Source organism: Dendrobium catenatum, unplaced genomic scaffold, assembly GCF_001605985.2.
Source record: "Dendrobium catenatum unplaced genomic scaffold, ASM160598v2 fragScaff_scaffold_114, whole genome shotgun sequence".
NCBI classification, from domain to species: domain Eukaryota; kingdom Viridiplantae; phylum Streptophyta; class Magnoliopsida; order Asparagales; family Orchidaceae; genus Dendrobium; species Dendrobium catenatum.
Genome location: NW_021318576.1, coordinates 1,856,482 through 1,870,554, shown reverse-complemented (window position 1 = coordinate 1,870,554; position 14,073 = coordinate 1,856,482). Strand labels below are relative to the sequence as shown.

The 14,073-nt window shown below is 35.3% G+C and overlaps 1 protein-coding gene across 8 annotated transcripts; it reads right to left on the bottom strand.

Annotated features, from left to right (window-relative positions):
* Window positions 1-262: 262 nt before the first annotated feature.
* LOC110102174 (glucan endo-1,3-beta-glucosidase 4) lies at window positions 263-7,641 on the bottom strand. 8 transcript variants are annotated; one of them, XM_020830375.2, is made up of 6 exons: window positions 7,246-7,641; window positions 4,399-4,517; window positions 2,822-4,081; window positions 1,403-1,430; window positions 1,189-1,317; window positions 263-613 (listed from the first exon to the last, which is right to left on the bottom strand). In XM_020830375.2, exons 2-6 carry the CDS (start codon window positions 4,460-4,462, stop codon window positions 292-294), a joined length of 1,803 nt encoding a protein of 600 aa, XP_020686034.1. In that variant the 5' UTR covers window positions 4,463-4,517; window positions 7,246-7,641; the 3' UTR covers window positions 263-291. The 8 variants fall into 8 exon arrangements, with proteins under 8 accessions (XP_020686034.1, XP_020686033.1, XP_028553473.1 ...); XM_020830374.2 differs by having other exon boundaries at window positions 7,260-7,402; XM_028697640.1 differs by having other exon boundaries at window positions 266-613; window positions 2,822-4,078.
* Between the last annotated feature and the right edge of the window lie 6,432 nt (window positions 7,642-14,073).

The following is a 14,073-nucleotide window of genomic DNA, read 5'->3' as shown; positions in this document are numbered from 1 at the left end:
ATTTTAATCTCGCAATTAGGAAAATTGATCTTTTTTTTTTTTTGAATTATTTGAATTAAATTTGTATATCACAATTATAATATTCATAATCATTTTGAATCAATTTTATATAGCTGAAAGACTGAATCAAATCATCGTGATTAAATTGATCATACCCAAATAGTTTGTGAACTAATTTGACATTTTTGTATATATACGATATAGTGGCACCCAAATTAATAACATACTAATGTATGATAGATAACTATAATAGAATTATGTACATGGATGATTTGATAGAAATGGGTGAGATTAGGGGTGCAACCGAGTCAAGCTGGCTCGAGCTCGACTCGGTAACAGACTCGACGAGTTGAGATTATCAAACTTGCAAGTCGAGCTAGAATACGATTTCGAGCTCGAATAGCCCTCCACTCGAACTCGCGAGCTTGTCGAGCAACTCGCGGAACGCATTTGTAAGCAGGAAAATGAAATCGCGGGCGGAAAAAACAATGGACGACGGCAACGGACAGAAGCTTGCGACGGACGGGGGCTGGCTTGAGTGGATGAAGGCAACGACGACGACTGAAGCTGGCAAAGATGACGCAAATGCTGGCGACGACACGGACGATGGCAACTGCAAAGACAATGGCGACGAACGTTCACACAACGTACAGGCTAAGCTCGAACTGCTGCTCGAGCAGCTTGACGAGCTCTTTTTTCCCTTGTCGAGTCAAGTTCGAGCTTGACTTTTGGGCTCGATTCAAGTTCGAGCTCAAGCTCGATATTTGACAGCCGAACTCGACTCGACTCGTTTGCACCCGTGGCTAAGATTGAGTTGATAGCAGCACGCCAAGGGCGGATATCTAGCAAATCAGGTAGTGGGATCAATTCCCCCTAAAGCAATGGCAGTGACAGCCAATTGGTTGTTATCAGCCTTCTATCACATATACAATGTCAATAATATCAATATATCTTTGACATATCTTTTGGCTCTGATACGCATCAAATAAACTCTTGTGATATTCAACCATTTATCTTTTTAAAATCAACAAAAATTATAAAAAATATATTGAAGAACATTAATTGATGAATGGTACATGTCAACATGCAACATTAGATGCAAAATGAGTTACAGCTAAAAAATGCTACAATCTGAACAAGAATCCCATATAAGCAAAAGCTTAGCCAAACGCTATGGTAAGGGATTACCAGCAGAAGAACAATAGCAAGAGCACCAGGACGAGATATCCAGATGAAAATGCTTGAAGTCTTTCAACACCAACACTAGGGCTTGAGTCAGATGCTGGTCCTTTGCTCGCCGAAGAGTTTGTAGTTGAGCTGAACAAAGAATTTAGAATAAATATGGATTAATTATGTTGGTGATGAAAAGAAAAAAAGGCTTAAGTTTTTCTCTCTGGCTTACCTTCCTGCAAATATGCATAAGCCATGGCCTGTAGCAAGATTGAGACGTGGTTAGTAAAGGAATAAATATACCAGACATCTTAAATGTGATTTTCTGCTTAGTTTTCATAGCTAAAGTGATAGGAAATACTTGAGTTATTAAGTAATCCAAGAGGAAATACTTGAGTTTGTAAGTAAATCTAGCAATAATTGATAAAAACAGCGGAAATAAGGCGATATTCTCAACAAAATCAATTCAAAATGATAGATTTGTAATAGTAGATTCAAAGCAAAAGCAAATACAAAGCAAGATACAATTGATCGTCAGTTCGAGAGGAGGATCGTTCTCTCCCAGTCTCTAGACGATGAGTCTAGAGCCCAAGACTCTAAAGAAACGTCAAGAGAACCCCAAACAAATCAAAGCATAACCCTATCCCTAATCTCCCCTCCCATACTTAAGGTATACAATTAATTATTAAATCCAAATTACTCCCTTGCCCTTGCCCTTGCCGCCCCCTCCTTTGCCTCCAATTAGTTTGAATTTGAATAGCTGGGGGTCCCAATCTCTCTCTCTCTCTCTCTCTCTCTCTATATATATATATATATATATATATATATGCCGCCGCCCCTTCTCCTGTAGCAAAGAACCTGCCTCTTTGAAGGGGCTGGTTGGAGTTGGGCCGGTCCAGTAGGGACCGGTCTAACATAAAGCTTATCCATCACATTGCATTTTACAAATTATGATCAAATTAGTTAGGTAACTTTTTTATTTTTAAAATATAAATCTTCAGAACTCACTGTTTTCCCAGGAAAAATTTTGCCCATTCCAATCTAACAGAAGTTACTTAGTACACCTTGAGAGCAGGAACTAACAACAAACATACCAAAATCTGTTAAAAAATAAAGAATGTAGAATAAAATGTTAAGCCAAAATCTGTCTTCACTAAACTATGAGTCTATGACCTAACAAGGAGGATTCCCTTTACTAGATGTTTTTAATCTAGTATGTTCAAGTAGCAGTTGCAACTTTCACCATGAGGCATCTATTTTACACTTGAGGAGTGCCTGAAACTCACTCGGATAACCAAACTGCAAAGGAGCAACACTAAGCAAGCCTCTAAAGGATGCCAAATTATTACGTGCGGCATCCGGATTCGTCTGGAGGCGAATCCGGATGCGCCACGTCACCCAGACCCCATCGGATCCGGGTGACATGGCGTATCCGGATTAGCCTCTGAACAGTCCGGACACCCCATGTAATAATCTGCCCTCAAGGACACTATCAATGCCATCTCATCCAATCTCAGATAATAGCAAGTACTAAAGTAGCTTCAAAATCAATTTGATTTTAAGAATCATGGCAAGCTAGCTTGACGGAACTTATGCAGAAAGATTTACCAAAAATGGCAAATTAGATGTAGGAGAAAAACAGAAAACTTACTGGGATCATTTGTCGTTATCACGGCCGTGTTGTCGAAGTTGCATGTTCCACCACTTGCCTGAGTTCTATGGTAATAATCATTGTAAGCATAGGAAGCAACTGCAGAAAGATCATCAGATTCATAACATGGCTGCCCAGGCTGGATTGAACTGCAGTTAGCCCCACCAGGTCCACAAGCCCAATCGAGTCCTTGCTTCAAATTTTGCGAGTTCGCACTCGACTTAGCCACACAGAAAACACCAGACAACCCAGATGAGATTGTGCCATCATCAACCACACTTTCAAAATTTAGAGAATATACAGCCGTTCCATTTGGAAAGAATACTCCCCAATTCTTCTCAGAAAGAGGCCCAGCTCTAAGATCTTCATTGAACAACTCATAAATGTAAGTGTTAATTGGCATTTTTGGTTGACTTGGGGTACCAGAATTATTTAGCACATGGTGTATGAGATTAGTATTGTAAGCCAAAGCATTGTCAACATTGGCATCCGTTTCATTGTCCCCACCACTCGACGGCCAACCCGACTGCGTCACTATAATAGGAATGCCTGAGAAATTGAGTGCTTGTATGGCGAAGTACACAGCATCAACCATTGTGTCAAACATGTTTGTGTAGCTAAAAAGTGTGTTGGGATCCAAAATCTGATTGTCCGGATTTAGCGAACGGAAAAGCGCATATTCGATGGGGTAGATGCCGTTCGCTTTGGTATAGCTATAGTATGGCTGAGCATTCAACATAAAAGAGGACCCTGTGTTCTTCAAGAACTGGAGATACTGATACATTATGGAATTCAGTGTTGAATTAAATGTGGCAGTTGAAGGGGGAAAGGATTGGGGAATCACATTTACAGAATGTGGGCTCGAGACATGAATCTGAAAATCGAGGTTCGCAGCTAGAAGAGCAGAATGGATAAATTGCATGGCAGGAACAAGAACAACAGCAGCATTTGGAATAGAGGTGAGGACTTCATTTCCTACAGCAATATAGGTGATGTTAGTTCCAGGAAGATAGGCTGCAATATTTTTGTTAATCCAATCTGCAGCTGCTGATCTTGATTCCCCTATTTGTAGCAACTGGTCATTTGGAACACCAACCATAACCTCTATTCCAGTATTTGCAAGGGCAGTCAGTAACTGATGGTCTGCCTCAAATAGCCGAACATGCTTGATTTTTTGAGCTTGAAGAATGGAAACTATAGTGGATGCAGAAGGCAAATTGGATATGTCTGTGCCAATATTAATACCAACAAATGAACCTGTTGAGAGAGAGCCAAATGAGTTATTCAGGAAGTAACTGCAAAGCGAAGTTACAAATACACAGTATACACAGTATGAAATCAAAGAATATCATAAAGTAGTTACAAGTAAAATTTAAGTGGTTTGAATTGTGATAAAAGGATTCATATTGCATGCCAAGACAAGTAAAGGAATATAACATTCAATGGATATATTTGGATCTGAACTAGAAAGTATAAATCATGGAGAATTTGCTCTTGCAAAGGAGAAGTTTGTATGGAAATCCTTCAATATAAAATAAATAAAATAATACTTCAAAAAATAAGATAGATTTAAGTACCTAAAGCATGTGCGAGTAGGAAAGAAAGTAGTACAATGCCTCTTTTCCATATTCCAAGCAGCATCTGGCTGCCAAACACCCAAGAAACTGAAAACTGAAAACCCCCAAGAAACTGAAAGCTGTAAGAACCAGAAAACCATTTATTCAGCCATAAATTTAATGAATTTTCCAACTGAATAGAGATTTCCTCTTTGGATTCGCTTAAAAAATACATTAGCAACAAGGTGAAATAACAGAAAAATAGAAAATGATTAGGGAAATATTGAAAAGAATAGCAATTTGAAGTAAACATGGCCAGATGAAATTCAAGTGATTCTCTGCAATCAATATAAATTTTCAAGGTTGGTTTGGTCAATGCTGAAGTTGTAGTTTGCAATCATACTAGATTCATAACCACTGAGATCATAATAATTAGCAATTCAGATACTTAACAAGACACTTAAAAAAGTCTAATTGCCTGATTCTAGTCATGAAGCACCTATACTTTTCATATTTTTAAATTCAAACAATATGCCCTTGTCAATCTAGGCTTCTTGTTAGTTATTCAACAACAACAACAACATCAAGCCTTTGTCCCATTACGTGGGGTCGGCTACATGAATCCTTTTTCGCCATTGTGTCCTGTTAAAAGTCAAATTCTCATTTAAATCTAATAAAGAAATATCATTTCTAATATTTTCTAACCAAGTCTTTTTAGTCTCCGAGTTAGTTATTCACTGAAAAAAAAAGGATTGAAACTACAAAGTTTGGCATCAAGATTCATGATTTATGTCAAAGCCCGAGCAAGCAGTTAACTTATGAAGGATTGAAAGGAAGCTTAGGACAAGCAATTTAATGGCTACGGCCACCGACATCAACATCAAATTTACCCAGAGAATAGAAGATATAGAAACTGAAGCTTATAACATATATTGTTTGTAAGCTCCCTCTTTGCTTATGATCTTTTTTTTTTCCTCGGAAAAAAGATACCTCGAGCGTGATCAGTTAGTTCTTGTTCCAACTAAAGTCTTACATATTCTACACATAATAAATTTCACAAACCCACAAAATATTTAAAGCTTGTAATTTAAAACATTAAGGATGCATTTCAATACTCAAAAATTTAGCCATTTATTCCATGCATATTGTGTCAAATTTGACCAGGTAAGTGCCAATGGCTTGCAAAAGAGGAGAGAGAGAGAGGCTTGAGAATATAATGAATCCCACATCATAAGTAAAGGGTTAGGCTCAAATATGGAATACACCTTTTGATGTAATGGGAAGAGTTTTATTGAGAACCCACAATTAAGCATGCTCGTAATACAACATTCATAGGATGGGTAACATTCTAGGATGTTGCACCAAGATAGATAAAACAATGAGACTCGACCTAGCATGGGATGGGTTGAGTGAAAGGGAACAATAGCTTATATAATGTGACTAGAGTAGGGGCGGAACCCCTTTGATCCCGACCCCTAAAAAATTTATTTTTTTTCATTATATGATTATTTAGGTTATTTGTCTCCCTCAATCTATTTTTTAGTCTTTATTATAAGGGTTTTTAGGCAATTGCCCCCCTCTGAAAGTTTTAAAATACTATGGTCTTTAGACAATTGCCCCCAGTATAATTAAATATATTGTGTAGAGTTGTTATTGTTAGAGAATGATGAATCAAATACAAAAAGAAATAATAAATCAAAATTAAGGTCGAATCCCACCAGGGGGCTCTATCCCCTTGGACCCTCGACATATCTATCAACAGTGCTAAATAGTAACTTCACCATAGATTTTAGGTTAAATAGCTCATTAGTAGCAATTATGAATACACTAAAGATATGATAAGAGGACTTAGGAGAGTGGTAAGGTTTCCTCCATTAATATACATATGTTACAAGTTTTATCCACTAAAGCATACTCCCTACAAATCTAGGGGTTTGGCCACATACATATCCTCTTCTAAACCCCACAGTGGTGAAAAGCTCATGCACTGGATACACCTTTTCTCTAAAAAAAAACTGAAGAACTTTTATCAGACATGGCTGAAGCCACATCTGTTAAGTACATTGTCCATTTAATCATATGATAACATGCGTTGGCCTAAATCATGATCATCTAGCAAAATTTTTTTCTCTTCATTTTTAAACATTCAGAATGACTAAACAAATTCCAGTAAGCAAATTAAAAAGCTAGAAAGACATTTTTTGCTTTCAGAAATAAGAAAAAAAAGTAAATTACTAAAATATTAATTATGACTATCCATACATTTTTATCTAAAAAAAAACATTTTTATCTCATTTTGATTATTTTCTCACTTATTTTCATCGATTAAACTAAAGCATTGAATGGAAAAAAAAAATAAAGACTAAAATTACAATGTTCCATTTTCGCTTGTTTCCTGTTAGAAAAGATTAATCCCAAAATAAACTTTCAAAATCCATCTGTAATGCATGAACACAAAAAGCCCTCAGCCAGAAAACGCAAACCACCAGAAAGCTATAGTAATGCAAAAAACTAAAAAAGAAGAACAAGCTTCAAACATAATCCTTTATTCCATCCATGAATAACTAGCTACTTTCGAATTATTCTCTCTAAAAAAAGAGATATTTTAGCTAAGAAGAAGGACTGGTGCATATTTCCATTTCTAAGATCCTCTGAAATAACATCATAACATTTTCTTTAATCCCTCCAAACTAAGACTTTTCCCAAACCTACTTCCATAAACCCCCATACTTCAGCAAACTAAGAAGATAAAATCCCAAAGAAAGAAAAAAATAATCAAAACGTTAAAAACATAAGGCCAAAATTAAAAAGAAAGAACAGGGAAACAGAGGAAGAATACAGAGAAATAGTTCCTCAACAAAATTGCACCTGAACAAACTTGCCTTTGAAAGCTTAGAACCCAGAAGAAGAAGAGGCCCAACAGGAGGGAGCTTGAAGAAGACGAACCGAAGCAGGCCCTCAGCTCACGAGCTACAGTTATCTTCAGAATCTCCGTACAGCTGAAATATAATCTAATTTCCGAGCTTCAGATGAACCGAAAAACCTCTTCCGCTTCCCACCTTCATCAATGCAGAAATCATACCGGATCAGCTCTTTAAAAAAAAATTTAGCAACGATGGCTAATTAATTCAATACACGGCTAAATATGATTAACTCCTGATTGAAATGTAATAAAGTGGTAAATCATTATAATCTATTGAAATCCCTTTGGGGTTCGGAGCCCGGCGCTTCTGTCAGTTACAGCTCACTGACTATGCTGATAACATTTCTTATAGTTTTTTATAATTGTTTTTTTAATAAATATTCGTTATTTTCACCCTAATAAACCTGGGCAAGAAAATGAGTCTCTTTTAGTCTTTTATGAAAATGCGCCTTCTCACGATTTTACCTGTAATTTAAATTTAGTTAATTAAACTTTATGAAAAACGAATTATACAATATTTTCTATTTAAATAAAATAAAATTGGATGGGTGTAGTTATCAAGTAAATTTGCTTACATGTTCAAAAATACATTTATAGAAATAATAATATTAGTTTTATTCATTTCGTGTATTTAAAAAAAATTATTATTTGCATATTATTAAAATAATAATAATATTATTATTACTAAAATCATTAAGATTGTGTAGATTGAGGGGGTTAAAAGGCAAAGATTTTTCATTATTACCCATTTTTTAACCAAAAAAAATTCCATTAGAAAAGAGAAATATTACACCACAAGGTCAAAAGCTGGTCATATATAGCAAGATTACAACCAGTGAAAATATAACTCATGTCAGGGGCAACCAAACAAAATAGACCCAAAGGCAGCTCGACTCAAACCGTCACCTGGTTGTCAGGTTTGGGCCATCCAAGGAGGAAAAGAAGATATCATTAGAAGTTACAAGTTTAATATGTTCTCAAAAATCAAAATCCACCAAAGTCCACCTAGGTTGCGAATCAAGTCATGGTCGTCCGAGTTGCATACAGGAAACATGCTTCATCATTATACTAGTGCAATACCACCATAATAAATAAAATCACCACCAATAAGTGCCCATCAACCACCTGAATGAAGCTCACAAAAATCGAGAAATAAACAAAACAACATAATCATAGCAGAAAAACCTCCCAAAACAAAAAATCAACAAAAATACCAACAAGTCAGCACAACCGATAGAACAAAAACCTGTCGCACCAATCCAACGTCTAGAATCATTTCTTTTTAGCTTTGTGTTTTATATGCTTCCCACTATTTTTAAAGAAACTAGCATCCACATTTTGAATGAGACTAAGGTCAAAGTTGTCTCGCTCCTTAAATTTATTTTCATTTATATCTAATTTATTTTCATTTATATCTTGACCTTCTACATAAGAATTTCCATAATCTAACCAATCACCTTGCTGCAGCACATTATCTCTAGCAAAGTGAGCTAACATATCATCACTGGAAATAACAGAAATAGGAATATTAACCAGAGGCAGCTCAACTTCATCGCTACCCACATAATCCACCGAAGTATGAATAGGTGAATTAAATAACCCATAAGTCACAACATCCAAATTACCCTACCCCATTGAAGTTCCAACACACCCAACAGCTAAAGGAACCGAGCTATCACCCAACTCGTCCACAACATCAGCACAAGTAGGACTAGCTTTAAGGTTCATGCAACAGTTATTGGCATTCCTATCAATGTCAACATCATCAACATCATCTATATTAGCACAATCGATATTCACAGGCACATCATTAGCTAAAGGAGCAACTTCCTTCTCAGCATAAAAAAAATTATTCAAGGGTGAGACAAGAGCTACAGGATTAGCAGCTTCCACCAAGATACCAGCATCTTGCCCAACATCAGAATCAGTAAGACCAAAAGCCTGAACCAAATCATTGGCACCTCAAGAAACAACATTGCCCATCCTAACCCCCATATATATAGCATTAGCATTAACATTAAGCGGTTTAGAGGCATTAGGACAAGCAGTAGGCGGGATAGAAATAGGCCGACAATTACCACTCAAATGCCCTATGCATTTATAAGAAGCACAAAATGAGGGGAAAGCCTCCATAACAATATGCTGAATATAGCCAAATTTCTCATGTCCCAACCACTTTGTCAGGATAAGTTTTCGTCACCAACATCAATAAGAGGATATCATTTAGTTAATTTCATAAAGCAATTGTTAACTAAATAAGATCTATCATAGAAAATCCTACTATAATCAAGATCACTAATCATTTTAATCAAATTGTACGACAAATCAAGCAAGGTAACCAAGACTTCACCAGTAAGCTTAAGGTTGAAGAAGAACCTACGAATGGAGTCAAGAGTACGTATAAGTATTACTCATTTTCTTTATGCTGATGATTTACTATTTTTGGAAAAGCTACTACTGATAATCTCCATGCTTTGAATAATATTCTTCATTATTTTGGCGAGGCTTCTGGGCTCAAATTTAATACTTCCAAGAGCTTCATTATGTATTCTAGGAATCATGATAACAATGCTTCTCTTAGTGCTATTCTTAATCTCTCTACTCAAGCTTCTATCACAAATTACCTTAGCATTCTTATATATATATATATATATAAGACTCAAATTCAGTCAAAACTCTAATCTAATAGTGATAGTAATCTATAACAACATAAAGGATAAAATTTGACACAACTTGAAAAAAATTAGTAATTTTAGATTATTTTTTAAAGTATTTTTTGTGAAGGTTGTTGCGTTTTATAAAGTTAAATGTGAAGCTATGGTATGAAAAATAATCGAATTATCTTGATTGCGAATGAGAACTTTTTATCACAGAAATTTTAAAAAAGTAGTAGTTGAATAAAATTATAATTGCTGTTGAAAAAGAAAAATAATTAGAAAGGTGTCACAAAAAGGGAAAATTATTAGGTCTGGTCACTTAACAGAGACATACATCTGAATTTCTCTCTGCCTACAGTAAAAGAGCAGTCAAAATGTAGCTACTACAGTAACTATGTTTTACTGTAGATAGAGAAAAATCTGGATGTATTTCTCTGTTAGGTGACCGGACCTAATAAATCGCCTCCAAAAAGACACTTAAGTTTCGTTTGGAACGGTTTTTTTACTGCATTATGAAACAGTTTTGTAGTATAAAAATTTCAAGTTTAAATAAATTTTACACTAAAAAATAGTTGTAAAAAGCATTAAAAAACTGGGCATTGGAGGATTGATGAGTACTGTATCTGTATGTACTCATGGAGATAAATAAGTTGAATGGAACATTGGCGTTTGCCGTTATATATATTAGGGCATCTCCAACCGAAACTCTCATTTTTCACTGCAAAATGCAGTAAAATAAAAAAGTGTCGTGATTCATCTCCAGTGGAAAGCCATTTTGTCCCAAATCATCGTCGTTTCTTTTGCGCCTTTCTCAAACTGAGCTCGGTAGAGAGAAAGAAATTGTAAAAGTGAACAGTGCGACGCCAATATTGGCGTCGCACTGTTCATCAGCGACTGAATGACGGTAAAAATGGAGTTCGGTTGGGACGTCTGAGGCTCTCCATTCACCTGTTTGCCGCCGAACGGCTGGAGAAGGCCTTACCCATAGAAATTCACATTTTTAACCTATTTAATTCCCCCAAAAATATAAATTGATTTTGTCCTAAGGAAAATAATCACATATTTTTAAGTTTTATCATAAAAAGAAGCAGTCCAATAATATATTTTATATAATGTGTTAATTTTTTCTTCAAAATTATTATAAATATCAAAAACAACTCATAGGCATTTAGCCTAAATGTATTTGACGGGAATATTACATGCAACTCTTGACATCTCTTTTAGCATGAGAGAACAAAAGTAGTTGAAAAAATGGCCATCCTATCAAGGATTAAGGAGCGAAACATATAATGAATTTTTTATAAGATTCATGAAATATTTATATATCATCAAGGGAATTAATACTAATAGTTTAGTTGAGTGTTTAGAATATTAGTTATATTTAGCGGGCAAATCACTTTCAGAATCTATAAAAAGCTCTACTCTTTACATAATGAGGATCATTGGTTTGAGATTCAAGAACGCTTGGAGTCTTGAAAAATCCTAAAGCTCCACCCAAACGCTATAATCAAATCACTGTCATCAGACCATTACTATTGAAACGCCATCTGACTATCACTATCAGACAACCGCCTTATTGCAATCATTGGACCACTACCCGACCACTGCTATTGGACTATAATAATTAGACACTACATGATCGTCATCATTAAACCACTGCCACCACTGGACCACCTCCATTGGACCATTGCCGCTCAGTCTAAGTCGTCAGACTGTCGTTGTCCAACCTCAATTGTCAATTTAACAATGTCTTCATATCACCATCATCGTTTGATCATTTCCTTCATTCGAATACCATTATAAGATCACCATTGACTAATTTCCATCATCAAACGATCATCGTCCGACCACCGCAGTTGGGCCACCATAGCCTAACCTCCAGCATTGAATTGTCGTTTGTTGACTGGCAACATTGGTCCACTGTCACCCAATCAAATCATCAAAATGTTTCTCATCTCTTACTAAGTTTGTGATTTTTTCCACTAACAACTCATAATTTTGTAGGATTATCTTCTTCAATTTGAAGGATGGGTGAATCTTTGTAATAATCTCAACTAATAGAACCATATTTCGGGCTAGGTCAGCGTAGTTTTTTCTCTTCATTGACTTTCTCTTACACTATCTTATTTATATATTTCGTACAAAATGAAGACTCAAAACCGCCCTTATATATAAACTTTCTAGCGTACAAAAATAAATAAGCCCTTCAATAATCATTACATTATTTAATCTCCTCTCCACATTAAACATTCATAATGAAAATCGTAAAAATAGTTGCATGTTAATCATTTCAAATTTGACATATAAAGCCTACTAACTCACACCAATTTCATTTAATATTTTAAAAAAATTTAACTATATTTGAAAGTTCTATTCTTCATTAGTAATAATTATACCATCAATCAAACATTTGGTGGTCTCTAATCAAACCACTGATCCCCTTGGACGTCATTTTCGGGATTATTATGGCTTGACCTTCTTCTTCTTTGAATTTATTTTATATATATATATATATATATAAAACACAAAAATTCCCAATAAAGGTCAAGCCATAATAATCCCGAAAATGACGTCCAAGGGGATCAGTGGTTTGATTAGAGACCACCAAATGTTTGATTGATGGTATAATTATTACTAATGAAGAATAGAACTTTCAAATATAGTTAAATTTTTTTAAAATATTAAATGAAATTGGTGTGAGTTAGTAGGCTTTATATGTCAAATTTGAAATGATTAACATGCAACTATTTTTACGATTTTCATTATGAATGTTTAATGTGGAGAGGAGATTAAATAATGTAATGATTATTGAAGGGCTTATTTATTTTTGTACGCTAGAAAGTTTATATATAAGGGCGGTTTTGAGTCTTCATTTTGTACGAAATATATAAATAAGATAGTGTAAGAGAAAGTCAATGAAGAGAAAAAACTACGCTGACCTAGCCCGAAATATGGTTCTATTAGTTGAGATTATTACAAAGATTCACCCATCCTTCAAATTGAAGAAGATAATCCTACAAAATTATGAGTTGTTAGTGGAAAAAATCACAAACTTAGTAAGAGATGAGAAACATTTTGATGATTTGATTGGGTGACAGTGGACCAATGTTGCCAGTCAACAAACGACAATTCAATGCTGGAGGTTAGGCTATGGTGGCCCAACTGCGGTGGTCGGACGATGATCGTTTGATGATGGAAATTAGTCGATGGTGATCTTATAATGGTATTCAAATGAAGGAAATGATCGAACGATGATGGTGATATGAAGACATTGTTAAATTGACAATTGAGGTTGGACAACGACAGTCTGACGACTTAGACTGAGCGGCAATGGTCCAATGGAGGTGGTCCAGTGGTGGCAGTGGTTTAATGATGACGATCATGTAGTGTCTAATTATTATAGTCCAATAGCAGTGGTCGGGTAGTGGTCCAATGATTGCAATAAGGCGGTTGTCTGATAGTGATAGTCAGATGGCGTTTCAATAGTAATGGTCTGATGACAGTGATTTGATTATAGCGTTTGGGTGGAGCTTTAGGATTTTTCAAGACTCCAAGCGTTCTTGAATCTCAAACCAATGATCCTCATTATGTAAAGAGTAGAGCTTTTTATAGATTCTGAAAGTGATTTGCCCGCTAAATATAACTAATATTCTAAACACTCAACTAAACTATTAGTATTAATTCCCTTGATGATATATAAATATTTCATGAATCTTATAAAAAATTCATTATATGTTTCGCTCCTTAATCCTTGATAGGATGGCCATTTTTTCAACTACTTTTGTTCTCTCATGCTAAAAGAGATGTCAAGAGTTGCATGTAATATTCCCGTCAAATACATTTAGGCTAAATGCCTATGAGTTGTTTTTGATATTTATAATAATTTTGAAGAAAAAATTAACACATTATATAAAATATATTATTGGACTGCTTCTTTTTATGATAAAACTTAAAAATATGTGATTATTTTCCTTAGGACAAAATCAATTTATATTTTTGGGGGAATTAAATAGGTTAAAAATGTGAATTTCTATGGGTAAGGCCTTCTCCAGCCGTTCGGCGGCAAACAGGTGAATGGAGAGCCTCAGACGTCCCAACCGAACTCCATTTTTACCG

What these genes read in the sequence shown, in the direction of transcription:
- LOC110102174 (XM_020830375.2), bottom strand. Translation starts at nt 4,462, where the DNA reads ATGCTGCTTGGAATATGGAAAAGAGGCATTGTACTACTTTCTTTCCTA. An exon ending in GATAACGACAAATGATCCCA is followed by an intron (nt 1,431 to 2,821) that starts GTAAGTTTTCTG and finishes ATCTTGCTACAG; the next exon opens with GCCATGGCTTATGCATATTT. An exon ending in TTATGCATATTTGCAGGAAG is followed by an intron (nt 1,318 to 1,402) that starts GTAAGCCAGAGA and finishes TTCTTTGTTCAG; the next exon opens with CTCAACTACAAACTCTTCGG.